Source organism: Zonotrichia albicollis, chromosome Z (assembly GCF_047830755.1).
Source record: "Zonotrichia albicollis isolate bZonAlb1 chromosome Z, bZonAlb1.hap1, whole genome shotgun sequence".
Lineage (NCBI taxonomy): Eukaryota > Metazoa > Chordata > Aves > Passeriformes > Passerellidae > Zonotrichia > Zonotrichia albicollis.
This window is the reverse complement of record NC_133860.1, coordinates 63,155,335-63,181,404: the sequence shown is the minus strand read 5'-3', so window position 1 is coordinate 63,181,404 and position 26,070 is coordinate 63,155,335. Positions and strand designations below refer to the sequence as shown.

Here is a 26,070-nt window from a genome sequence, read left to right as displayed (position 1 = left end):
CTTCCTGAACTGACTATATTTCCTCTCCCAGTATATGTTGATGTTTGGCAGGTTAAGCAGTTTCAAAGACAACTTATTCCAGTCTTCTACAAAGAGGTGTCAACATACTTGGCAAATTTCACTGTAGTGGCATTTCGGGGCACAAAGCCTGTATGGAATTGAATCTGAAACATCTTCATTGAAGCCATCTGTTGAAAACAAGAAACAGGAAACTGTATAAATCCACACAAACAGTATGTACAGTGTTCTGCCTTTAACATAATGCAAAGTATTATCAATATTAAAATATTTTGAAGTATTTGCTTTGCTACAGAAAATTCCATTTAATTACAAGTATACTTTATCTTGAAAGATTTAAATGCATTTGAGATAAAACATAAATAGATCTATTACCAGCATTAACAAACCAAAAGACCTTCAGTCAGGTATGTCTCATCACTAACCTCAAAACAGACTATCAAAGTCTAAAGTATTTACAGATCCTGTTGTGGAGGCTAAAACTGCATAACCCTTGTTCCTTTTCTGAACAGCATATGCTCAGGAAAATCCATTGTGCAATATGCCAGCCAAGAAATACATGTACATCACATACAAAGGAATAGCTTTAAAACAGTTTTAAATGTACCACATTTAAAAGGACACTTCAGAAGGCATTCAAGGAGTTTTTTTTGTACAACTTCAAGTCAGTCATTCATTCCAGACAGAATTGTAGGGCTTTTGTCAACTGACTCATTTTAATCACTCAACTGTTTACAGATAAACTACTTTCCCATGCCTGATGGGAATATGAGTGTCCAGAAATATGCTACTATAGAATATTCAGGTAGCTCCTGAGCTGGCACAAATCCAAATTACAGCTCACTGATCAATGCAGCCTGTATTTGTTTCCTAGCATTAGTTGCAACATCTGTGATATAGTATTGCCAGTCCTTACAAAGAAGTCATGCAGTAGTAGTCCAGAAAATGTTATAACAATACTGAATTATGAAAGCTTTCCTCGTAAATGAGTATTTCCTGAACATCATAACCAGAAACCAAATAATAGAAAAAGCATTGCCACAGATTAAGGGCGATGATTCTTTCCCTCTATTCAGCACCAGTGAAGCCTCAGCTGTAATTGCAATGCCCAGTTCTGGGCTCCTTAGTACAGGAGAGACATGGACATACTGGAGGGAGCTCCTCTGATTCATCCATCTCTACCATCACTTTCCCAGAAGTTAAACTGAACTCTCTCTCTCTCTAATTAGCTGTGAGAAAGTAGAAGACATTCATAACACCCAACCGTAAATATAGTAGAAATCTTGAAATGTGGTGGTTAATCTCTGTAAGAGATCTGCAGAGAACTTTAGGGGGCAACTTACAGCACATAAAACTAAGGACACATTGAATATTGTTCCATCAAACCTCCAAACCCAGATCATCAACACACACTGTTGATGCATCATTTGTTACAGCTGACAGCTGAGAAAATTCTAGTCTTTCCTATCAGCGAAAAAATGCCAGAGAAACCACATCAAAGAAACTCTATCATGAATAGAAGTGAGATGGTACAAGAAGTATAACCTAGCCTTGGCTAAATTTGGTCAGTTTTATGCCTTTCTCCTGATGACCTTGAACAATACAGTAGTTATTTTTGCGCATTAAGGAGTCATTTCACATTTAAGTCAGTGAAAGTCATTAATAATCATTTCATTTTAGTTTTAAGGTATTCTGGAAGATCTTGTTGAACATGACAAGATTCGATACCTTCCTACTCACAAAGCAGAAAAAAAAACCAGGAGGAAACCAATTTCAGTAAACACTAACTAGGTATGAATACACATGTATGTCCCACATGTACCAAAACTGGCTGAAAAATTGTCTTGTCAATTTCCAGAAACCTCCAAGCTCTAAACTTTGTGCTATCTGTCCTTATCTTTTACATGGATTTCTAAGTTTAACTGGGTTACTTATCTGGAAAAAAAAGAACATGCCTGTCTTTTAAAAAAATTGAAGACAGGCTTCATTAACAAGTTTTTTGTGATCTTGCAATACAGTTGCATCCATAGTTGAATTAAAAAAGGAAATATGCATTCTCCCTAGTAGAACAAAGACAAGTAAGAAAATCAGCTACAAAAATGGAACCTGACTTTAGAAATAGCCTATAAAACCACATGGATTTTTCTGGCCTGTTCTGTGCCGGCAATCTCTGGAATCCCACTTTTCTGCTGAGTGGTATATTTCCTCTGTTTGCAGTTTGTGTGCACAGAATTAAAAAGTTCTGGCTTCTTGTGCAACTTAACAGATAATAATTGCTGCCTCAAAAAAAACTGGCTGGGGAGTTTCCCTAGAAATATAACAATTATCAGTATTGAAGTACTTTCCGGAAATGCTTATAAAAGCATCTACATGTACAGCATTGGGAGTGGACAGTCTCAGAAAGCTTGAAAAGGTTGAATTCACAAGTGAATGAAAACCTCAAACATTTCTCTAAACAAAGAATAATAAATAAAGCAAAGTATTCAGTAGATAACTAGTAGGTTACAAAACTGCAACCAAAAAACCCCACATCTTCCATTCAGGCTCTTAAATTCATCATTACCTTGGCTTGTAGTCGTCCTCCTAGAGTTGACCTGGCGTGATAGATCACAATGAGAACATCTCCTTGGACTGTTATACCCAATGGGATTACCGCTTTCCCATCTTCAATTTTAAACTCCCTAAAGGAGAAAGAAAATATAATCATAGCCAATTTAGTTTAAAAAGAGATTAAATAGTGTACTGCTTTAGATTTAGCCTGCTTTCTCCAAGGTCTTCAGGAGCTGGAAAGCTACAAGGACTTCAGTATTCTCTCATTTTTCTTGTCTATGATTACCCACATCCAGCAGTGTTAGTACAATTTACAATTGTGCAGACACCAGAGCTGTACAAGGGCTTATAAGCAGTCACCTTGCAGCTGACATGCCTGGGGGATCCTTAAAGTTTCCATGACTGAGACATGATGTCATGCTCAGCACAAGTACATTACGGATCAATGTTCCCAGTCTTGCATCACATGGAGTGAGAAGAGAGTCTGGCTCAGAGCCTCGCAGTGCCCAGTGTGCCACCCCAGCATCAGCCCCACTGTTCTGCAAGACCAGCTGCTCTAACAAGCACAGTCATGATTCACTTTCGAGACCAGCTAAAAGGGTACACAGGAATCTAGAAACACATAAATGCTAGAATCCAGAAAAACATAACTTGCTGTTTCAGAGCAAGTCATAATCTGTACTTACTTCATTTTGTCATATTCCTGGGAGGTAGTGGCTACTCTCTCATCTCCCACATAAACCTCACAAAAAGGCCTGCAGCCATTACGCTGCTTACTGAAAAGCGGCACGGGAGTCATGACAATTGATCTGACCAGGATGGGCTTGCTGTGAGGAATAATGGGTTCTTCAGCCATCATGTCACACATGTACTCAATGTATCTGCCAAAACCAGAGGATACTCATTTAGTCAGAGCACAAAATTCTAAGAAATGGGTGAACACATAAGCAAGTTACATCTTACTCAGTCACTATGCATTATTAACAGTGAAACAGTGAGAACATTCACCACCACCTCCAGCAAACAGATTTTCAAATCTGAAAAAGGTTCTGTAGCTTTACATACAATGACTTGTAAAATAAACTAGTCACTATTTCAAAAGGTCTTAAAATGCTAATCTAGGAGAACTATTTATTTTGTATCTTGTACATAACAGATCACTTAAATCTCCCTAAAGTGTTTAAATTTGTCCTGATTATTATATCTTATTTTGTGGAGAACCCCTTAAGTATACATTAAGTAAATGTGTACAAAAACATAAGCTGTCCTTTATACTGAATTAATACTTTATTTCCCATCCTTCAAAATCTAATTGTTTTTTTAGAAAACAACCTTACTACCACTGTCACTTGTTATTCATACTTTACAGTTATAAGATCTATCAAATTAAGTCAAATAAACAGTTTAAAACATTTGCCAAAGTATGTGCAAGTCACCTCTGCATGCACTCCCAAAAAAAAGACACACAAGGCATTTTTACTGCATTGACAAAAATAATTTCTGGTATTCCCTCAGAGCTTGCAGTGCTGTGACATAATAACCTATTGTAATAAACTAGGAAACATGAAAAAAGTCTTACACATGTGGAAGAGGATTTTATAATTAAGAAAGCATTCAAAAGCTCTGCACACCCTTGTTTTCACTCTTAACATTTCTTCTCCAAAGGGTATATTTCACCTATTTCTGATGGGTACTTACAGGCTCAGAAAATTCAGAACTCCCTTTAATTCACGATACAGCAAAGTACTTGGAAACACGTTTGAACACAGACATTATTGAAATAATTTATCTTTCTAAAGACATCCTATACCATATTCAGAACTGAATAACTACTTGCTTCATGAGTCTCTTACAATACCTTTTATGAGAAGGCCAAATGCCAGGTGGACAGCGTTTCATACTGAACATATAAACAGCAGCTTCAGCAGTAGTGAAGAGACGACAAAAACACAGAAAAGAACAGACTACAACAGCAGATGCTGCTCTTCCATCCTAGTAAAAAAAAAAAAAAAAGTAGCTTTGTTAGTAAATCTAGTGGAAAAAGCATTATCCAAGCTACTGAAGAACATCCCATTATGTATCCCATATCCTATCATTATTTAATGTCATGATGTACAAAGTCTAGTGCTGTTATTTGATTTGAAGTTTGTAGCTGAGTGTGAAAGGTTTTAATTTAAATTCCACACCATACAAAAGATATTACATAATACTTTCTTGTTCAAATGTGAATAACTACTTTAGCTTAACACTATTTGAAATTTTCAGTTTATATTCTTTACCTTACTGTCACTAATACCCATTTTTTAGGTTTGTTTCCCAGCTGCTATCTGAAATCCCAGAACACTGCTATTTTTGACTGATAGCCATGGACTACTGCTACAAGAAAAGTACAAAGGCTCAGAAGAACTAAACCACACTAAACTGCTGTCTAAAACTGTTAAGAAACAAAAAGAAAGAGATTAAAACTAGCTTCTTTCTGCAGGAATCCCCGCTACACACATATCCCAGATACATCCCTGTATTATAAAAGGCAGAAGATTTTTGGAAGAGATAATGGTTGACAGAAGAGGCCTTCTCCAGGTTCGTTGGCTAGCATCATGGACCAGAATTTTTATAATTAATTTCTTAAAGTTCTGGTGTACATTTTACATCACATCTGGCACAAAGCCATGTATATATATAAAAGTTTGCCTCACATGTGAGAAAAAGAAATGAGTTAAGTACCTTGAACAAAACAACTCAAGGGAAAGATGTTACAGAAACTGGTGCTAAATCATCACATCTTCTTCTTACCTACTCGACCAGCAATCATGTGACACCGAGGTAGTATCACATTAATATAGAATTAGATGCCTAACGTCACAACAGCACTGAAAATTATACTGGCTTTCAGGAGCTGACATCAACTGGCTTTTTACTTTCAAAACACTAGAAAACTCACAAATATGGTTTGTCAGATTAACAAATCCTGGGTTTGACTCTGATAGTGATATTCCCTATTGATGGCTATACAGAATCACAGAATTTCTAGGTTGGAAGAGACCTTCAAGATCATTGAGTCCAACCCATGTTCTGACACCTCAACTAGATCATGGCTCCAAGTGCCACATCCAGTCTTTTTATAAACACATCGAGGGATGGTGACTCCACCACCTCCCTGAGTAGATGATTCCAGTATTTGGCCACTCTTTCTGGGAAAAACTTCCTCATTAATTCTAGCCTGTATCTCCCTTGGCGCAGCTTGAGACTGTGTCCTCTTGTTCTGTCTGTTGTTGCCTGGAGAAAGAGACCAACCCCCAGCTCACCACAGCCACCCTTCAGGAAGCTGAAGAGAGTGATAAGGTCACCCCTGAGTCTCCTTTTCTCCAGGCTGACCAACCCCAGCTCCCTCAGTCGTTCCTCATACGGCTTGTGCTCCAAGCCCCTCACCAGCCTCGTTGCTCTCCTTTGGACACGCTCAAGCATCTCAACGTCCCTCCTAAACTGAGGGCCCAGAGCTGGACACAGACTCGAGGTGAGGCCTCACCAGTGCCAGTACAGGGGCAGAATGACCTCCCTGCTCCTGCTGGCCACACTATTCCTGACACAGGCCAGGGTGCCCTTGTCCTTCTTGGCCCCCAGGGCACACTGCTGGCTCATGTCCAGCCGGCTGTGGACCAGCACCCCCAGGTCCCTTTCTGCCTGGGCCCTGTCCAGCCACACCATCCCCAGCCTGTGTGCTGCAGGGGGTTATGGTGGCCAAGGTGCAGGACTGGGCACTCGGACTTATTAAACTTCATCCCATTAGATTCTGCCCATCCATCCAACCATTCCAAGTCTCTCTGCAAAGCCCTCCGTCCCTCCAACAGATCAACACACACTCCCAACTCAGTGTCATCTGCAAACTTGCTAAGAAAGACTCAATACCCTCATCCATGTCATCAATAAAAATATCAAACAGAACTGGCCCCAGCACAGACCCCTGAGGGACACCCCTGGTGACTGGCTGCCAGCTGGATGCAGCACCATTCACCAGCACTCTCTGGGCCCAGCCATGCAGCCAGACAGGTTTTGAATGCTTTCCAGCAGCACTGCAAGTATTGTCACATAGCCATATTTTGTTTTTTACTCTGCAGCAAAAGAAGAAGGTCAAAATTTCACCTGCAATTCTCTTAAACAAATGCAAGAGTGACTTAATTTTCAAATTCTGAGCAAAGTATTCTTTAAATTTATTCCTCCCTCTACCATGTTTAACATGAGGTGGCTCTATAGACAATTTTATTGCTTTTTTTAGTTATATCAAAATTAATAATACTTTGGAGAATAGTGAAATCTACAGAGCAATATGCTGCCAGCAAAAGCAGGTAGACCAGAAGTCTTACAGTCAGTTTCTGAAATTCTGTAGGTACAAATTACATTCTAAATGGACAATAACGGGATATGCAGTGTACACCCATCTATCACACAGAAAACAAAAAATGGAGCAAATACTGAAACACTAGAGTGGATTTTTTTTTCTTCCAAAGGATACTTTCCCTTAATACTGCCTGTATACTGCCTTTCACTCTAAATGCAAGTAAGCAATGGCTGCATTAACATACCAATTTCCCTAAGGAGAAAATTGAGGCAACTAACTTCCCTACGAACACAGCAGGAAGGAGTTGACCCTGGGGCATCCAGTAAAGAAAGCCAGTAGCAACCACAAACTGAATGAATACCAGCATCCTTCTTCACAATTTAAAGCTCTATTGAATAAAGCACTTCAGACATAAACCAATTTCTTACAAGGCAATGCACAATGCAAACATTTTTCTGGTCTTGTTTCAGCCATAAATGCATGTTCTTGCATATGCTATAGAGATTCTGAAGATTTGGTGCTCGTCTTGCTGGCCAGCCACATTCAGAAACCTGCAGTGAGAGAGACAAGAGATGTGAGAAACAGTATAATATTGACACATATACACAACCTGGGTTATGCAAATGTCTACAAGGCAATTTTACACTTAAATGCTACCTTCATGATGAAATTAAGAAAGACACTCAAGAAAAGCAGTGTTACACAGTGTAAACATCACAAAGAAGTGCAATAAAACTTCAGTTCTGTCTACAAATCTGCTGCACAAGAAGTATAAACAACTCAGATTACTACCTGAAATATTCTCAGAGCAAGGAGTAAAATAAAACAGTTTTCAACTTAATTTGTGCACATACACTTAAGCAAATAAAAAGCAAAAAAACCAACCAACCGACCAAAACAAAAACAAACAAAAAAAAAGCCAAACCAACAAAAAAAACCCAAAAAACCAAAAACCAAAAAAAAACCAACAACAGAAAGATTAGGCTTCTTTTAATATTTGTCCTTTGTTCAAAGAGCTTGAGTGGTTCATTAATATTTCATTTACAATTACTGCTTCAAAACACGAACAAAAAATCAGCTTCACTGCTAAGAATCTATATCCTTAAAACCAACTGTCCAGTAAGGATATAGGATATGAAACTTGATTTTTGGGGCACTTGAAACACCTAAAGAGTTAGATATATTAAGAATTGAAAAGCAAGTTACAAGTGAAGCTTTTTGTATTTGTTTTTAGTCTCAGCTGCAATTGCCAGATATTGAAGATCAAGTTTCCCTATCAGCAGTATGTCTTCCTATCTAGATAAAGATTTCAAGGGTTATTCTGATATAAATTACCTGTACTGATTACCACAAAAATCTGTGTTTGTGCCAAGCACAGGAAAAAAGACTGAAATAAACAGTGTAAATCTCTTTATTGTACTCTTGTATTTTAATTTAAAAATAAGGCCATTTCAGAAAGAATCCCTTTGCAACTGATTTAAATTGCTCATTCCTTTTTTAGTGCAAGCTTATGCAAAGTCACCAGTAAACAAAGAAAAGCTAAGGCAAAAAGTCCCTTATATCCCTCTTCACCACAGGATTCAATGTGGCCTTCAGTACATCTCAAATATTACAACAGTAGTGTGTTCTGGTTTCAGCTGGAGTAATTTTCTCCACAGCAACTAAATGAGGCTGTGTTTTGCGAGGGAATCAATTTGTATTTGTGACAGAACCTAGTGTTGATAACACAGGGATTTTTTTTTATTGGTAAGCACAGCTTAGATAGAGCTAATGTCTTGTCTGCCTCTCACATCAGCTCACCAACAAGCAGGCTCGAGATGCACAAGAGGGAGGGGACACAGCCAGGACAAGTGACCCCAGCTAACCAAAGGAATATTCCATAACATAGGACATCATGCTCAACCCATAAATCTGTGGGAAAAAGAATGGAAGGGGAAACATTCAGAGCGATGGCATTTGTCTTCCGAAGGAATTATAATGCATGATGGAGCCCTGTGTTCCTGTACACCTGCCTGCCCATTGGAAAAGGTGGATAAATTCCTTGTTTTGCTTTGCTTGTACCTGTGGGTTTTGCTTTACTTATTAAACTGCTTTTATTTCAACCCATGAGTTTTTACTTTCACCTTGTGATTCCCTCCCCATTTCTACCAGGGAGGAATAAGCAAGCAGCTTGATTGCTGGCTCAAGTTAAATCACAACACTGCAAAAGAATCAAATTGAAGTGTTGCAGCTTCAGACCAGAACACAGCCTAAAATAAGTTTATTCAAAAATGCAAAAAGTACTGACATTTTCCTTTTAATCTACCATTTACTTTCCACTCAAACACTAGGTTTCCTACAAGATGTAACAAAAACAACATTACCTTCTGTTTCTTAGCTGTGTTTACAGCTCTAAATGTCCTGACAATTAGCAGAATTATGGATAGTGCCCAAACTCTCAGAGCAATCCATTCCAAAAAGGACTCAAAACTAGCAGAGATGCTAGTTTCAAAACTACCATCAATTTTAACCAAGATTAAAGAAATTTGTAGAAAATCCATACAGATAGAAAACAGCAAGAAACTAGTAATATGTAATTTCATAAATACCTTCTAAGCAAAGTGTCATAATTAAGAATTTTAGAAGCTGCTCTCCTCTGATTACATTTAAAGGCTTGCCATAATCATCTTTTGCCAGCATTAAAGTAAACCTAAGCTTTTTTAGGTTCCTACATGGCTGCTATCATCCAGCATTGAACAATTAAGTTAGTCAGCATTGCTAAACATCTCGATTTCAATAGGCAGGTAAGAGTTCCAAATACAATTAGAGTTTGTTTCCAAGTAAAATAACTGCCTTCCTAAGTACTCCTAGACAATAAAGTGATCATGAACCTGTAATGTTTCAACTAATTATGACCTACTATGACTTTTGAACAAAACCAAGATCATATTACCATTCTTAGTATCAACACATCAGAAATACCAGGTGTACAGACATCTCAGACTTGCATAACTAAAAAAATCCATTGGTAAGCAAATTCCCAGTCACAGAATTTATCATTCCATAAGCAGAGACTGATCACTTTGCAGGATGTGGAATAAATCAGTTCACCATACCAGTCTCTGACTTTCCAGCAATCTAGTGCTAAAAAGAATTGCTGAACATTTTGCTTTGAGGTACCTGCTACAAAAAATCATGCAGTAGATTTCCTGTGTAATCAAGCTTTTTTGCCTTCCATCTTGAATAGCCTCTGCCTGAACTTCATATTGAACCAGATACACATAAAGAAGTTGATTGCATTCATATAAAGAGTCAGTAATGGTTTCTTTCAGGTGTGACAATACTTTATCTTGTTTACAAGGAAACAAAAGAAAGTGATAGCACTAGGAAGAATACTTTAAATATACCTCACCCCAACATTTTAAGTCAACTCTGGTAACTGAAATAATGCTAAGGATGGCTCTGTATAATAAGGCCCAAAAAGCTTTATTACTCTGTAACTAATAATGGTTCTAGACTCTCTTCTTGGCAGACAGTATTGTGTGGAAGGGGCATGATCACTACAGACTGTTAAGGCACTGGACAACTCCCTACACAGTAACAGTCCCAACAGTTGAGCCAGGACAGTCAAGTTTTACTTAGGGGCAAACACTGAAGCCCAGTATCTTGGCGCCAAACAAGATGTTCTCAATACCTTGTTGCTGAATGAGGCAAATGCCTTCATAGTAGTATCAGAGAAATTGCCAGGAAGGACAATGGAGGCTCAGCTAAATTACAACAATACTGAAGATGGTGGGAATAATCAGCCAGCTATGGCTGAGTCATATGGGAGTCAAATAGTATGTAATGGGGCAAAGAGAAACTCCAGTGAACAGGTTATGCAAATCACTATGTCCTTGATAGAGGAAAATGGTAGAAGATAGGAGAGATTGAAATTTTAGTAAGACTTTCATTACTTTAAGTATTCTCTACTTAAAGTACTTAAATGTGAAACACATAATGTACATGAGGCATGTTTTCAAAGATATTACTATCCTAGAAAAAACAGACTTTAGTCTGTTTAAGATTAGTAAGATTTTTTAAGATTAAAGATTAGTCTGCTACCAGTTAAGTTTGGTTTTAAAGCAAGGACAAGGAAAACATAGGTAACTCTTTGACCTTGTGTTAGTACTTACTCTTTTGTCATCTTTTTGATTAACCTACTTTAACCTATTTTACAATAAAAATCTAAAGGTATAATGAAAACATTATGTTTCAAGGCCTTTTAGAGAAATACACAAAAACTATACAAACCCTGTTATGGAATCTTGAATGCCTGTATGTTCTTGGAGAGAGATTGTACACAGCATAATGGCCAGGATGTTTAGAGTCCAGACACAACCGCACATCTTCTATATTATTTTTGATGGCAGATTCCACACCTTCAGCTGGAAAGGACATCACTGAAGACAGAACAAACAGCAAATGAATTTTTTCATGTATTAAGAGCAACAAAAAATTATGTTTAACAAAGATATAGATATCATACCAGCAATTCTGGAAGTGATATATGATATATCCAAGTCTCCTTTTGCGTAACTGAAAGAAAACACATTGGTTTTAATACTGGGACATATAACCATTCAAGCAGTAAGTCTAAAAGCCAGAGCTCTCCAGTGGCACCCACCACTATGAACAATGTTTCAATTCTTCCATCTGAGGCTCCTTACATTCACAATGCTAGAGTTTCAAAACAGATCTTTCAGAACAGATACTGTGTTTAAGCAGTTGCTCCTTTAAATTACTGGCACCAAAACCATCTGGTTTTTGTACAGATACCCTTAATCTTTAACTCACTCCTATAGCCCCTGCTCTCACTGACAAAAATGCACTGAAGGGTGTCAGTTTGAAAACCTAATGATACATTATTATCTTTAATGAAGAACATCTCAACGCTTAAAAGAAAGACTACTAGCTGAACACCTAAGTTTAAATTACATAAGTCTGGCATGTTAATATCTATCACAGATGGTCATGCTGCCCAATATCCAAATTGCATAAGGGCAGTGTTAAGAACACTTCCCTGTCTAGCCATGCAGGAAGGACTCTGGCAGTCACACTTGAGCCACCACCAGTTCTGTCACTACCAGGACTGAAGCCCCTTTGCAGCTGAAGAGCCAATGGGTGTCCCGCTGGACTCCCTGCACACCCCGCACCCATAGGCAGACCAGGTCTCCTTACCAGTCGGACCCCAGGCTTCCCATAGCAGAGTCCCAGACCTATGGCTGCTTAAAGTAATTTAATCCTCCTGCAGCAACAGAGTAAGAGAGCTGGAGCTGCTGCCTCCCAGGAGGAACTCCCAAGAAAGGAAATGGTGAGCTTTCATACTCTCACAGTTTATGGGTGCCAAAGTCTGGGCTCTTCCTGCTGAGTCCTTGGCTCATGCAGTGCCTCAGTGTCCCATCACCTGGCTGGGTCACAGGCCCCTGTGTCCTTTGCTTTCCAAACATTGGCAATTCCTGACCTCTTGTCGCAGGCTCCCAGCCAGAGCTCAACCTGCAGCTCCCACTGAGCTGCACCCTGAACTACCTGCACCCAACACAAAGAGTACCAGAATCTCTTTCCTTGTTTAAATAATTCTTACAAAAATTCACTTCCAGAGCTCCCATAAGTGAGAAAGGCATTAGTCATTACTCATCTCTCTCTCATACAACTGTGCACCGTTTAAAAGTGCAGGCTTTTCAAAAAAAACCTCCCAGTAATACTTAGGTCAATTCCCTGCACCTTTACCTAATCATCCACACTATGTCAACAATTAACTAATTTAAGACCACTATTACATTTGTTTCCATGGTATCTGCTACGTAGCAGAATGAAATAGTAAGAGAAAAAAACTGAAGAGAGTCGGTGTAGGCCAACAACCTCGAGTATAACTACACAAGTCCGCACTCCTGGACTGGAAAAAAAAAGAACAAAATTCATCAACAGGATTTGATTTAGACTAATGGGTGAATTTGATTTACATTACCTTAAATATCTCAGTAGCCTATTAACTCCAGAATTTTAAAATGTCATTAAAACACTGTGATGCATATTTAATTAATTCAGAGGCAAAACAAAACTTCTGTATCACAACAGTATTTCGAGACACTGCTTAGAAGAGCAAACCTAGGATACTACACTCAAATTTTGAAATATCAAGAAAGAACACAAAGTTTTGATTCTTTACTGCTTGTTAGTAACAGTGGAGGTTAGAGGGACTGATTAAAAATACATATTATATATATAAATGTATATTTAATATTCAAGGATTGTAAGGAGGATTTTGAGATTGGAGAAGAAAAATCTTCTGTATGCAATGCCATTTAACAGTATTTATGCAGAATGGCATAATCAGTGTCCTAGCAATGATAACGACTCACTGTCTCAAACTAAAACCACAAAGGAGTTTGAGTCTCACTAGACATAGCACTAAAAAAAAAAAAATCAACAGAACCCTCAGCCTTGAGAAACCCTGCATAAGGACGTAGACAAATGGGCACAATTTCAAAATTTTTTGCACCTTTGGAAGGACATATTTCATTATGTAAGCTCAGGTGGTAATCCTGCTGCAGCCAAACCAATTAAGGTAGAAATTTACATTCAGAGCTAATAGTGATTGCTTACTAAAATATGTGATGGCTGTAGCCCTTTACAGTGATGAGAAGAGTCAAATGCTATCTCTGGATTACATCCAACAGTTTTAAGTAAGAAAACATGTAATCATTCTAATATCAATTTTTTTTTTGGTATCAAGGTAAAGGGCCAACTAATACCGCAGCTGTAGAACACAGAACCATTATCCCTTCAACACAGTAACACCAAGGTTAAGCAGCAACTTGTAACATTGGCACAAAATTATTAAGAGCAAAAAACCAACAGTACTCACACCCATTCCCTTGGGAAGACTTTCAGATAATACTTCTTACTATCAACACCACTCAACACCACTCAACTGAGCTTTGGTTTTTACATTTGTCTAAATTAAAAAGCAACATTAGGAGCATAGATCTCATCATACACACATAGATGTAAGAGTGCAATTTAGTATGTCAACAACAGAGCACAGCATAGTCAACTTAAGCTCTACATTTAGCAGGAGTATGCCAAGTATGTGAATATTACACTGAAAAAGCTTCAGAATTTCTGCATAATTTTAATTAAAATGAAGCTTCTTAACTGTAAAATTAACACAAGTCTCAAAAAAATCACTATATCCTTGAATTCACTGAACTTTATTCTGAAGATTTCACAGCTATTTCAGTGGTAAGACCTGAACACAAGGTACTCCGTTTTCAGCAGAGTGTTGTATGTCAGAATGGTAACGGACATTTCTTTAAACAGTAAGAAGGTGAAAAAAGCATGTATTCTTCACATTGTTTAAACACTCCTCTGCATTTGAAGATAAAATTCTCTGACTAAAAATCACAAATAAGGTCTTTCCTTTCATATCCTTAACAGCAAAAATTTCATTTAGATAGCAGTTTTGCTGGCAGGTTATAACAGAAGAAAAGCATGCAAACATAGACATACATGAAGTGTTTTCAGCCTGTGGTTCAACATGGGAAAACTCTATGTGTTTTTAAGGGTCTAATTAAACTCAAAAAAAAAAAGTATTATATGACTCCAACATTTAGTACTTATCTGATGATACAGACTTCTTCAAAACTGGGTTTACTTCACTGTGGGACACGACTAGACTAGTCTAGTCTCTGTATGGAGGCAGGGGGTTATTTCCTTACAATATCTGATGGAGGCCTCCAAGAAAGCTGGAGAGGGACTTTTTGCAAGGGCATGTAATGACAGCAGGATATGAAGGAATGGCATTAAACTGAAAGAGAGCAGATGGATACTAGTCTGGTCTAGTTGAAGGTGTGCTTCCCCACTGCTCAGGGGTTAGAATCAGATGCTGCTTTCACTCAAAACTACTGTTTGATTCTATGAAATGAAGCAAGTAAGACATGAATTCTGATTTTGCAGAATAAATATCAAAGCAAAAATAAGAAGTTCTAACCACATGTTAGAAACTTCTCCTCACTGTGTAAATGGTTGGCATTATCATTCTTGCCAGAGACTAGATGCACCTAAAGACCATAAGTAATAAACAAAAGACCATTCCAACAAATTAAAAACAATGGAAATAAATTAACAACTAAACTCACAAAATAAACTAGATAACATACAACAAAAAATTCTACAATACTACCATCTCTTTACTAACAACTGAAAATGATAAAGAACTAAGAATGACAGACTAACCAGCACAGCTACAATGTGAGCATATAAACCATTAAATAAAATACTGTCCTAACACTAAGCAATCTTCCTCCAGACATCTCTACACTTACAAGATTGGAAAAAAATATCTATCCATATTTTTTTTTACTTTATTTTTTAAAATCCAGGAAGAAAAACAGCAATAAAATTCATATCAATCTGTTCCCACTTGGTTTTCCTTCATGAAACTGAATTAATCATGCAACTACCTAGTGCAATGCAAATATCCATAAAATAAAATATTAAACAAGAAACAAAATCACCTTAAAAGCCAAGAAAGCAAGCATAAAAGGCAGCTAATTGTTCCTAGATTACTACATTATAATCTTTTCAGCAAAAGAGATTGTTCTGACAAAGCAAATGAATACTGATCACAAGTTTTGCCTGCTATTTTCAATACCAGTGAAGATTTGATCCTTAAAACATTTAGCTGTATTTTTTGTAACCTGTATGGATGCAGACCCCAATAAGCATAAAAACTGGTACCCAAAAAAAGAGCACAGAAGCTCCACAAGTGAGGAAAAAAAGCTCTCTGAGCTTAACAGAGAAATGCTGTGGCTGCACAGCTGCAGGCTGAGCATTCAGGCACATATGGGCACATCAGCCGGATCGAGGCTCCTGTCTGTGCAGATGCTGCCACTTCACAAAGCAATGCATATCTTCTCCATCTCCACCCTGGTACTTGCTTTTAAGGCAGTTTGTAACAAGAGGGCTGAACCTCCGTTGCTCTTTGTCCTCTCGCATGTATCTGTAAGCTGTTGCACCTGCCTGACCTGAACCTGCAACAGAGGTTGTGACACTTGCAACTGAGGTGGACTATGGGACAGTGAAGATAGTCCTTATTTACTCTCCTGTTTCAAGCACCCTGTAATGTGTTTCAGTTCTCAGATTTTATCATTTATTAGGACTAATAAGAGACCAAAATCAGAATCAAGCTAAAGACAGCTACAGAAAAGAAAAAAATAAGTTTTTTATCACACCAACAAAATACTTAAATCTTACACTGTAGTTTGGATTCAGCAAGATAGAAGTCTGTCTGCAGACAAAGGAAGTAACCCTGTAATTCAAACAAGCAATGATAAGTAGGAAGGAGAGAGCCTACCTAATGAAATGATAGAATCCAAAAGTGATTAAGTGGGCTGAGGAAAATGCATGACAAAGAAGAGACATTTTAATTTTTCCAGAATGCCTGCTTCTTATGTTGGTTGAAGAGTTTTGGAAAGGCAGTCAAAGATGCAACAGCAGAAGAGGTATTCTCACATCGCCGATTGTATCAGCTATATCCGCAACACAAGTTTGTGAAGGCAGAGAATGAATATGACAGAAACAGACATGCCCTATAGCAGATGCAAACAAAGAATTAACAATTCAGCTTGATTAAAACACAGTTTAAAAATGCACAAGCCCAGTGGTGGGACTCTCAGTAGAACAGTCAATGTCAAATGCTAGCAATGTTAAGATACTAAAGAACTTAAGTCTACCTTAGACTCTACAGAACTGTAAGTATTGGTCATGTTAGTTCATATTTTACCATTTCACTGTTAAATACAGAAAGGATTCAAAATAAAAGGCAATACAAAGAAGGAAAACTACACAACTCAAGGCTGTTAAATAATATTGGTAAATTACAAGTGGAGAGAGTTTGTCTTTCAGTCACTGGAAAAATAAGTATTAAAGTAACTGATTCTCACTACCGAACTACATGCTTGGAGCATTTCCTCTTTTCTTCCCATACCTCAGCCCAATGACTAAATCCACTCAGATAACACAGGAAAAGAACCGAGTTGTATGGAGACAGAGGGTGCTCCACAAAACCAAGATTTGCTTATGATAGTACAGAACTTAAACAAAAATTTGACCGCTTCACATATTGTGTCAAAGGTGATGGTCAATAGTCACCTAAACAAAACCCTTATTCAACCAACTGAGTCCAAAACATCTGAGAGGGACTGACCTCCTCATGATCAATCTTGGGACATAGCACACGCTCTCTGACAGCCCTCTGTCAACCCACCATAGTCCACGCAAATGTGTATTCCTCAGTAGTTTGAAAAGGTCTCTGGCTAATTGATCTTCTTTGGATATGACAAAAGGGTATGTACCCTCCCATTAAAAGCTACAAACTAGTATGAGATCAAACAATTACATTTTCAAGATACTCAGTTCTAGTAATCGTCCATATGTGACTTACTGTAATTTCAACAAATGAGGTAAAAAGTAGTGAGTTCTCCTTTCACTAATATTTAGTAAGTTCCACAAGCCATGCAGTAAGCTGTTGTGTTCAGCCACAGAACACTAGCTAGCAACTGAGAAGAGGCATACTAAGTCTCAACAATAAGACAGATGCAAGACTTATTTTGGGCAGTCACCATAATCTAAACAAACAGTTGTAGAGAAGAGCATGAGAACTGAACAGAATCTTTTCAGACAGCAAGTACTCACTGTCCAGTACTTCAGAAGTTGCTAGATGAGCTCTGCAGATGTGGCTGGATGTACAGTTACTGTTTTACTCCTTGCCCACTACACTTACTATGGAAGCAAAGGAAATCACACAAAGCAAAAAGCTACACACATCTGTAAGGTAAGAGAAATAAAAATAAGGTGTAGGCACAGCATAAGCTACTCCACATTAAAAAGACAATTTTAGACAGTCCTAATCCATTGCTAGAAAAGGGAAAAACTGCACAAGATGAAATTCAAAAAAGTGACTAAACTTACAGCCTTTAAGGAAGAAACCACTTGCAAGAGCAGGAAGAGAAAACTGCTTCAAACATAACTAAGTGATGAAGGTGCACCCAGAAAGTCATGTGGAGGCAAGAGAATAAGAAATGTAGTAGTACTTTAGATGGATGTAGTGTACAATAAAAACATAGTAAGATCTAACAGACAGCCATGGGAAAGTAAGGCTTGCAACTTTGTCAAAACTGCTTTTCATCATGCAACAGCTTGTTCTCCTTGTACACCTCCCTGCCCTGTGTCTGTCCATGTGGTTTTTCCAGGGAGAAAAGTTTAATGCCACTGTCCCAGTTACTTCTATAGAATGCTTAAGGACAAACCAAAGCAGTGCAGCTTTTGCAACTTTTTAAAAACAGAGGACCTGGCCTTTCTAAGCCATATTTAGAAGTTTTAACAGACTAAGCATAAGAGCCAACAGCTAAAAACACACTTGAAGTGGATACAGAGGTGCAGTATCTACAAATCTAACTTACCTGACCATTATAAATACTTTAGAGCAGTACTATGCACAAGTAACACTTGAATTCTGAAAAAAACCTACATATGTAATCATATGAACAATGAATAATATATGAAGAAACATATTTCACAAGCTGTAACACAATATCTAAAGGAATACAAAGCCTACAGTTAGACTTAGAGTTCAGTATTCTTTTGGAGGGTCTAATTCAAAGTATTCAGTAGTGACTTACCTGCTCTTACTTAGAACTCTTAGTTTCTTAAAACTAAGAAAACTTAGCTCTTAGTTTCTTAGAACTAAGAAAACTCTTTAACACTGCATAGAATTTCATTATGAGCTAAAATGTATAAATTGTACAGACTGGTTAATATTGGTCATAAGGAGGTAACAGTATTATTTGAAATGGGACTGATAACCTGATCAGAAAAAAAAAAATCACACAATACGAATCTGAAAACATATACCTCTAAACATGAGAGTATTCATACATGCAATACAGGGCACAGGAGACAGAGAGTGCCTCTCACACTGTCTTGAAGACATAGAATTCCACCTGGAAACCAAACTGATGAGCTTATTTCCCTGCAGGTATTTTCCCCTTCTCACATCTATTCTCTTGATTTGTACATTTCACCATTCCATCTTTTTATTCCTCTTTTATTCATGAAGGTCCTATCTAATAATTCAATTCTCCATGCTGCTTCAGCCCCCACCTGCTCATGTCTCAAAAGTTTTCAGTATTTACAGTAGGGCAAGTAGTACTTACAGACAGGTTCTTTACTGCAACATTCTCAATTCTAGTACATGACTGTTGAAGTAACTTTTGTATTAATATCATACATAAAATCTCAGGGGGTAGCTATCAGTTATAACAGCTCAAACTTGAACAAATATGCTGAATATACCATTTCTGGAGTAAACTCCGTGCCTTCATTTAGAACTCTTATCAGCACAATTTTTTATTTTTTATATATATTTTTTTACTCACTTGGCCACAGACTGGATAACTTTAGAAGATGTATCCTTAATATTAGTGAAAAATCGCTCTGTTCCACCCCTCAGAATATCAAAGAACCCTCCATAAGTCTGGTCACATTCCGCAACGGTCAGGCCTAGAGTAGTTGAATAAAAATAATTGTACTTTATTATGGAGCCATTTCAGGATATGACTTAAAGTATGTTGCCTATAAAGCTGGGAGGAAGTGAATGCACATACAGGCTACACCTTGCTGTAAGGCTCGCAGTTCTAAAGTTCTCCTTAACTATGACTTATGCAAAAAGATAGTACTTCCAGCAGTCAGGAAGTACCAGTGATATACCTAACACATTGCTTAATTTGCTGTCTGTAGTTATGAGAAAACAAGGTAGAAAATTCTGGAAGTAAGGCATATGTTTCACAGCGTCAATGCAAACATTGCCTTTCTTTAGTACCAGTTTCTAAAGTGCAGCTCATCATAAGCAGATCTACTTAATCATCTCCAGTAGACACATTTTAATACAGGGCTTCAGAAGCAGTAGTTAAGCATAGTTAAGCTTAAGTTTTAAGCATAACATCCCAGATAGCATCCCAGATAGCACAACATCACAGCACAATATACCTATTAATATGATTGTATACAGCAAACAGTAGGCATTCTTGCACAAAACAGATGACAAGACAGACTTCTGATTTTAATTGTATTAGGATGTTGGATTCTATCCCAGAAATTGATATACATGTTACTAGTGCAATAAATGCTACCCAATTTTAACATTTCCCCTGGAAAATTAATATCCTTTGTCTCATTGACAGTTCATCATAATTAATATCAAGAAAGAAATATCAAGCTAGAAGGAAAACTGAATACAATATAGTTCCTTGATATCTTCTACACTAATTGAAGTGCTCCATATTCAGATATAATAGTTAATACGGGTGCAGAAAGAATAGTACAAAACCAGATCTAAATAAGACTATTAAGCTTATTTTCTTTACTATATTAAGTATTTTCAACTGAACATACTCTCGATTACCTATTTCTACAGACTAAGTATGTCAGCTTTGAATTGTGTCATTCTGGAGACCTTTTTTTGATTCCATTTAGTTATGCTAATCCAACAACTGTTTTTCTCAGATGGAACCCCATCTCTTCCTCTTCACCAATGACATCCTACAGTGCAACCCTCTCCTGAAGTCTGGCCTGGATAATATTTCCATAATTAGCTGGATGCAAGGCAGCACCAGCTACAGCTGTTCCTGAAAGTACTGACTGGATACCCATTAGACTAAATGCTGCCTTTTTCCTTTGAGGCTGTCATACATGGTTCTTCTGGAAGTGAAAAACTAAACAGCTTTAGACTACTGTCACTGTCAGATGTACTTCAAAATATCATGGGGGCTTCAAGGTCTTTTTGGGCAGGAGAGAAAACAAGACAGATAGACCCAGGTGCTTACGGAAGTATTTCTTCCTCATACAGGCTTTTTGCAGCCTAAAATAAAGACATACGGGGTCAGCAAGTTCCAAGCATTACTGAACTACTATGGTCCATAGCCAGAATATCCCTACAATTTCTTCTGCATTTCTTTATTAAGCTCTCTGTATTCAGCCAGACATTAAGCCCATTTTAACATAAAGTGATAAGAACACACCGCAAATAGCTGCTATCTTTTTATGTTATAACACATCTGATGTTAAATAGTTCCTCTTGAAAAGCAGAGGCAACTGTCACTTTTTTCACCTCAGAAATTCAGTGTAAAACACAAACTCAGGCTATGTCCTGATTTCAGTACCTTCTGCCACAAGGTAATAACATTTCAATTAAAATACAGAACCAAAAGATTTTTAACAGTTTAAATTCAAACTCCTATTAAACGTGGCTCTTTAGAGAATGCACTTTCAAATATCTTTACCTCATTTAATGAAAAAAATTCAGGGTATAAAATAAGCTATTTTCACCTGTTTGTCATAACCTGAAGACTCTTCCTCTACAGCTCTTATTTGTAGATCATTACTGCTTCTCCTAACCACACTTTCATCAAGTTTTAGTTCGCTTATGTCAACACTCCTGCCTCTACTGCTCAATAGTGCACTTTAAATTATTTTCCATAGGAAACATAATTTTTATCTTGCACAGCAATGAACTTGAGAAATTCATACTTGCATATCAACATAAAATCAAACCTTGAAAAAAAAATACAAGGCTAGAAGCAATGATATAAATACCAAATAACTAGAACTAGAGCAAAATATCTAAAATCCCCAAATTACTTTTTTCCCCCATGGAAGATATGCAATTGCCTTTATACTAAAATGACATCTCTTTTTGAACATACCTGCATTGTACATATTGTTGAGCTGCCCTGCAGGCTTGGAGCTCTGCGAAACAGATGTCACAGATGTCCGAGGCTGAGCATTGTTTCCATAGCCTCCATTCTGCTCCAGGAGCTGAGGAGAATAACACTCCAGATGAGAATTTTCCTGCTAATTTAGCCATCTTGCTATGCTTGGCAAATTACTGCTCCTTGGTGAGAACAAGCAAACTAAACCTCAGGACAAGGCCAAAGAAAGTTAAGATACACTAATTAATGCAAATTAAGCATTAAAGGAGAGGCCTAAGTGGTTTCAAGTTAGTGTAAGCAGAGCCCTCATATGCAAAACTTTTCTGTGCAAGTTAATTATGATAGAACACAGCATGTCAAACAGAAGGCTAGCGTACTAAAGATTAAACCAAGAGTATGAAAATATTTTCAAAAAGCAGTAAGAAATACTAAGTTTCTTTTAAGGTCTCTGTGCTTTAAAGGGCATATTTTCAAAGATCCTACGAGTGATACTGACCAATTCAACTGAACTTCAAAATAAATCAGTGCAAAATTTTCAAAATATGAACAAACAGGGGACCTGCTCTGAAATCTTTTACTAAATGCACATACCCTGCAGAGGACAGATAGGAAGCCTAATCAATCATACTCCTTAGACATTTTACCTCTGTGATGGGGGATTTAGGATTGACATTCCTAGCTGCTGCAATCTCCTGCAGTTGGTTCACAAGTTCAGTGATTGACAATCTCTCCTCTGGGTTCACTTTCAAAGTAGAGCCTAAAAACAAGGAGATCCAGACAATGTATCAAACCCTTAAAAGCTTTTCTCCCAGCTGATAATAATTTTCAATACATTGCAGTGCAATAAGCAAACACCTGAACAGAGTGGAGAAACTACCAAATCAATATCCAAATGTATTTCTCATAATAGTATTCATGAGAAAAAACAACACTACATAGAATCAATAATATTTCAAAGAATACACCTTGGGATCAGTTAATAAAGAACATCAGAGGTAACTTTGTGTCTAATACTACTGCAGTCAGATACATTTCTGGAACAATAATTAATATTTCCAGTAACCTATCTGAAACCTGAAGTAAACAATTTTCTACTCAAGTTCAAAGAAACCAAATCAAAACACCAGTTGTTTCAATAGACTAATTCAGATATCAGGCAAGACACTTAAAGGAAACTAAAAAAGTAACTTTCACATAAAATTTCATAATTTTTCTATAATCAATTAGGATTATTAGTAAAATAAGAAGTTGATGCAGTTTACCTTTTTCATCTTCACATATCAGTAACATTTAACTATCAGTAAAACAACTGTTAATAACAACATGTATCCACAAAGACAACGAATAAAATAACACTGTAAACTTACGAATGAGATCATGAAACACAGAGTAGCGGGTGTCATTTTGAGGGATGACATATTTCCCATTGACTATGCGAAGTTTAGCTCCATCTTCAAATGGGTGTTGCCTAAAGCACAGCAAGTACAGGATACAGCCCAGAGCCTACAGAGGTAAACAGAAATACTGCATAGGATCATGGGGACCTTTAGGCTGGAGATCTTTACAATCCTCAATTTCAGAGGCTAACTCAGCACTGCCAAATCCACCACTGAACCACATCCCTCAGTACTATATCCACACGTCTTTTAAATGCCTCCATGGATGGCAACTCAACCACTCAACCATTGCACTGGACAGCCTCTTCCAGTGCACAATCACCCTTACAGTGAAGAAATCTTTTCTAACATCCGACCTCAACATCCCCTTTGCAACTTGAGGCCATTTCCTCTTGTCCTATCACTTGTCATTTGGGAAAACTATTCTTATCAATTTTTAAAAAATCATTTAGAAATCATTACAAGAAATTCATTTTATGAATTTCAAAGCATACAAAAATGAGTAGTCTTGCCATACTGAACAAGTTCAAGAGCAGGATTATTCTTTCAAAAAAAGTTTCACCAGTTTTATTTCCTATCTCCATCCTGTGCTGCAAGGAGGCATGTTTTATTTGTCAAGACAGAATTTACTATAACTTAGATATGTTGTTATGCAATACAGCCAGATGTAAAAAAGCTAGATGATTATGTAAGTGTCAAGCAAATTGCTTAAATAACTCTAGGGAGACACACAACACTCTCTTTAAAACGCATCTTCTGATAAAGGTCTGAGGAAAATAAGCCAAAATGACAGTCCCTTTATTCCCTACAGTCAGATGGCTATTCAACTCTTGGAACAAATAAAATTTAAGATCATTTTATGACAAGTTTATTTAAGCCTCAAAAATCACAAAACCTGGGCTACTACATCCTGGGGACTTCCAAGTTCCTTCCTGTGTCCAACTTGAGATTTTTTTTGTAACCTGAGAAGACAACAACTAACAAAGACAGAAGTCAGTTCTGAATTCTAATCTCTGAAAAATCCAGGAGTTAAGAATTGGCTAGCGTAACTGAATCTGTTACTGAAGTAACATGTACTGAAGTACATGTGTTTTCAAATCAATTAAGATATTAAATATGCTGGCAGAATTGTAATATCATAACAGAAACATGTTCCATTTGACCTATAAAAGTTTGATTATAAAGCGCCCAATGCCTTCACGTAACTGTTGGCACAATGAGTTGAAAAATTCCTCCTCTAAGTTTCTTCTGAACCCCAGTATGAATAGTTTTGAAAGCATTTGAGCCTTTATAGCCCTCACAAATGAAGCAATTCATTGAAGATGTTCCCTAAGAAAACTGCCCAGTGCCTCTAGCCCTCTGTGTGTACCATCTCCAACTGCCTTTGGTTCTCAATTTATCCCAACAGCTTCTAAGGTCTGAAAGTTATTGAAGTCTTGGAGGTGTAGGGATTTAGTTAATCCAAAATACTTTGAGGACCAGGACCAGAAATAAAGTACATATGTTAATTCTGTATATTCTTGCGCATTTCTGTCAGGTTGTGGAAAAAGACTCTGTAATGTGTAGCATCATACAGTCCACAGTAACTAATCGAGCAGGGCAGTACAGAACATACCATCTACTCTTCCACAAAACACTTGCTCACAAAGTAGATCATCGTTCAGGTAGAGGAATGAAACTACTCCCTGTACAGTCGAAGACACTGTGCGCATCAGGAGAGAGCACCCACAGCCACACAGGAGAGAAAAGCTCCAAGGCAACCAGCTGAACACACAGGAAACAGACAGGCCACTCAGATTTGATTTTTGCTTCAATTGCTGGAGAATAATTTTCATTTCCTCTGTTCTACCCGTAACTTAGGATTGTAACTGTGATAAATTTTGGCTGTTTTAAACACTGTCATTCAAATGTGGATAGAAGGTAATCTCAGTTACAGCATGACAAGTCCTCAAAGCCAACATCATCCACACAGCCTCAGCACTGCTACACTTAAGAGCCCATTCCCTTGGAATGCTGTCCCAAAGCTGCATAGTCCTTCTACAGAAGTTACCCAGATCCATCTGAACACTCATATGCCAGAAGGTAAAAAAGCAGAACAAGAAGGCAATCAAAAATAGCTAGGAGTAATTTTTTTACCTGCTACTGGTCCTTTACCAGAAACTAATTTAAATCTTCCTTAAGGTGAGAGTGGGGTTTTAAAAAATTTCAGATAGTGTTTGGGGATTGAGGGGACAAGGAAGGGGTGGGATTATTTGGAACAAATGAAAATATTGTTATTTTTCCCCTGACTAGCTTCAGGCAACAAGCAGCACACTAAAGTTCTACAGTACAGCTGCAGGATGACACAGATATTAGACCAAAGTAAAATTAAGTCAAATTAAACTAAATGAAAGCTGAAGAGATTGTTCAGCTCACATTGAATTAATAGCTGCAGGATGTCTCGCATTGACCATTAAAAATTTTTAATTAGATATTGGTTAGGAGAACCCAGCTTTGAAATTTTGCTCCTTAACAAACATTTCCAAAGTCTACTCCTTTGCTTTTTCAGAAATCTTTGAGAGTGAGAGGGTATGAAGGGCCTTCAAGCATGGAGAAAAATCACTTGACAAGGAACAGCCTGTCACTTAGTTGAATTTGAGTTTAGGAATTCACATAATTTTGAAAACAAGTAGCTAAAACATTTGGATTTAGTGTTTATTTTCTGATCTTTAGACTTAGGTGGGAAATGTACAGAAACCAGTCAGCCAAGTCTAAGAAACTCCGGACTTATAATGACACCTAATCACATTCCCATTGTGGAGTCAATGTGGTTGATAATAACTTTTCATCAGTGCTGCTGTTTTAAGACAGCATTATTTCCTTTGTTTTTAAGCTCATGCAGTGATAAACACACAGACTCAAGAGTGTTAATCACTCTACTTGCTTTCTTTGAAAAATTGGTTTTCTTATCCTAAGCACAAAATACAAATCATTTATGCTT

At 37.4% G+C, this 26,070-nt stretch overlaps 1 protein-coding gene across 2 annotated transcripts in view; it reads right to left on the bottom strand.

The window, feature by feature from the left end:
* GAK (cyclin G associated kinase) overlaps window positions 1–26,070 on the bottom strand; it is a 68,813-nt gene that overhangs the window by 25,702 nt on the left and 17,041 nt on the right. For both annotated transcript variants that reach the window (XM_014266494.3, XM_005486266.4), the window contains exons 8-18: window positions 23,061–23,196; window positions 22,338–22,450; window positions 21,688–21,799; window positions 19,363–19,486; window positions 11,412–11,461; window positions 11,177–11,325; window positions 7,333–7,455; window positions 4,427–4,560; window positions 3,255–3,449; window positions 2,582–2,699; window positions 109–188 (exon numbers count right to left, since the gene is read on the bottom strand). In XM_014266494.3, coding sequence (XP_014121969.2) covers window positions 109–188; window positions 2,582–2,699; window positions 3,255–3,449; window positions 4,427–4,560; window positions 7,333–7,455; window positions 11,177–11,325; window positions 11,412–11,461; window positions 19,363–19,486; window positions 21,688–21,799; window positions 22,338–22,450; window positions 23,061–23,196 — 1,334 coding nt within the window. The remainder of the gene's footprint in view (window positions 1–108; window positions 189–2,581; window positions 2,700–3,254; window positions 3,450–4,426; window positions 4,561–7,332; window positions 7,456–11,176; window positions 11,326–11,411; window positions 11,462–19,362; window positions 19,487–21,687; window positions 21,800–22,337; window positions 22,451–23,060; window positions 23,197–26,070) is intronic.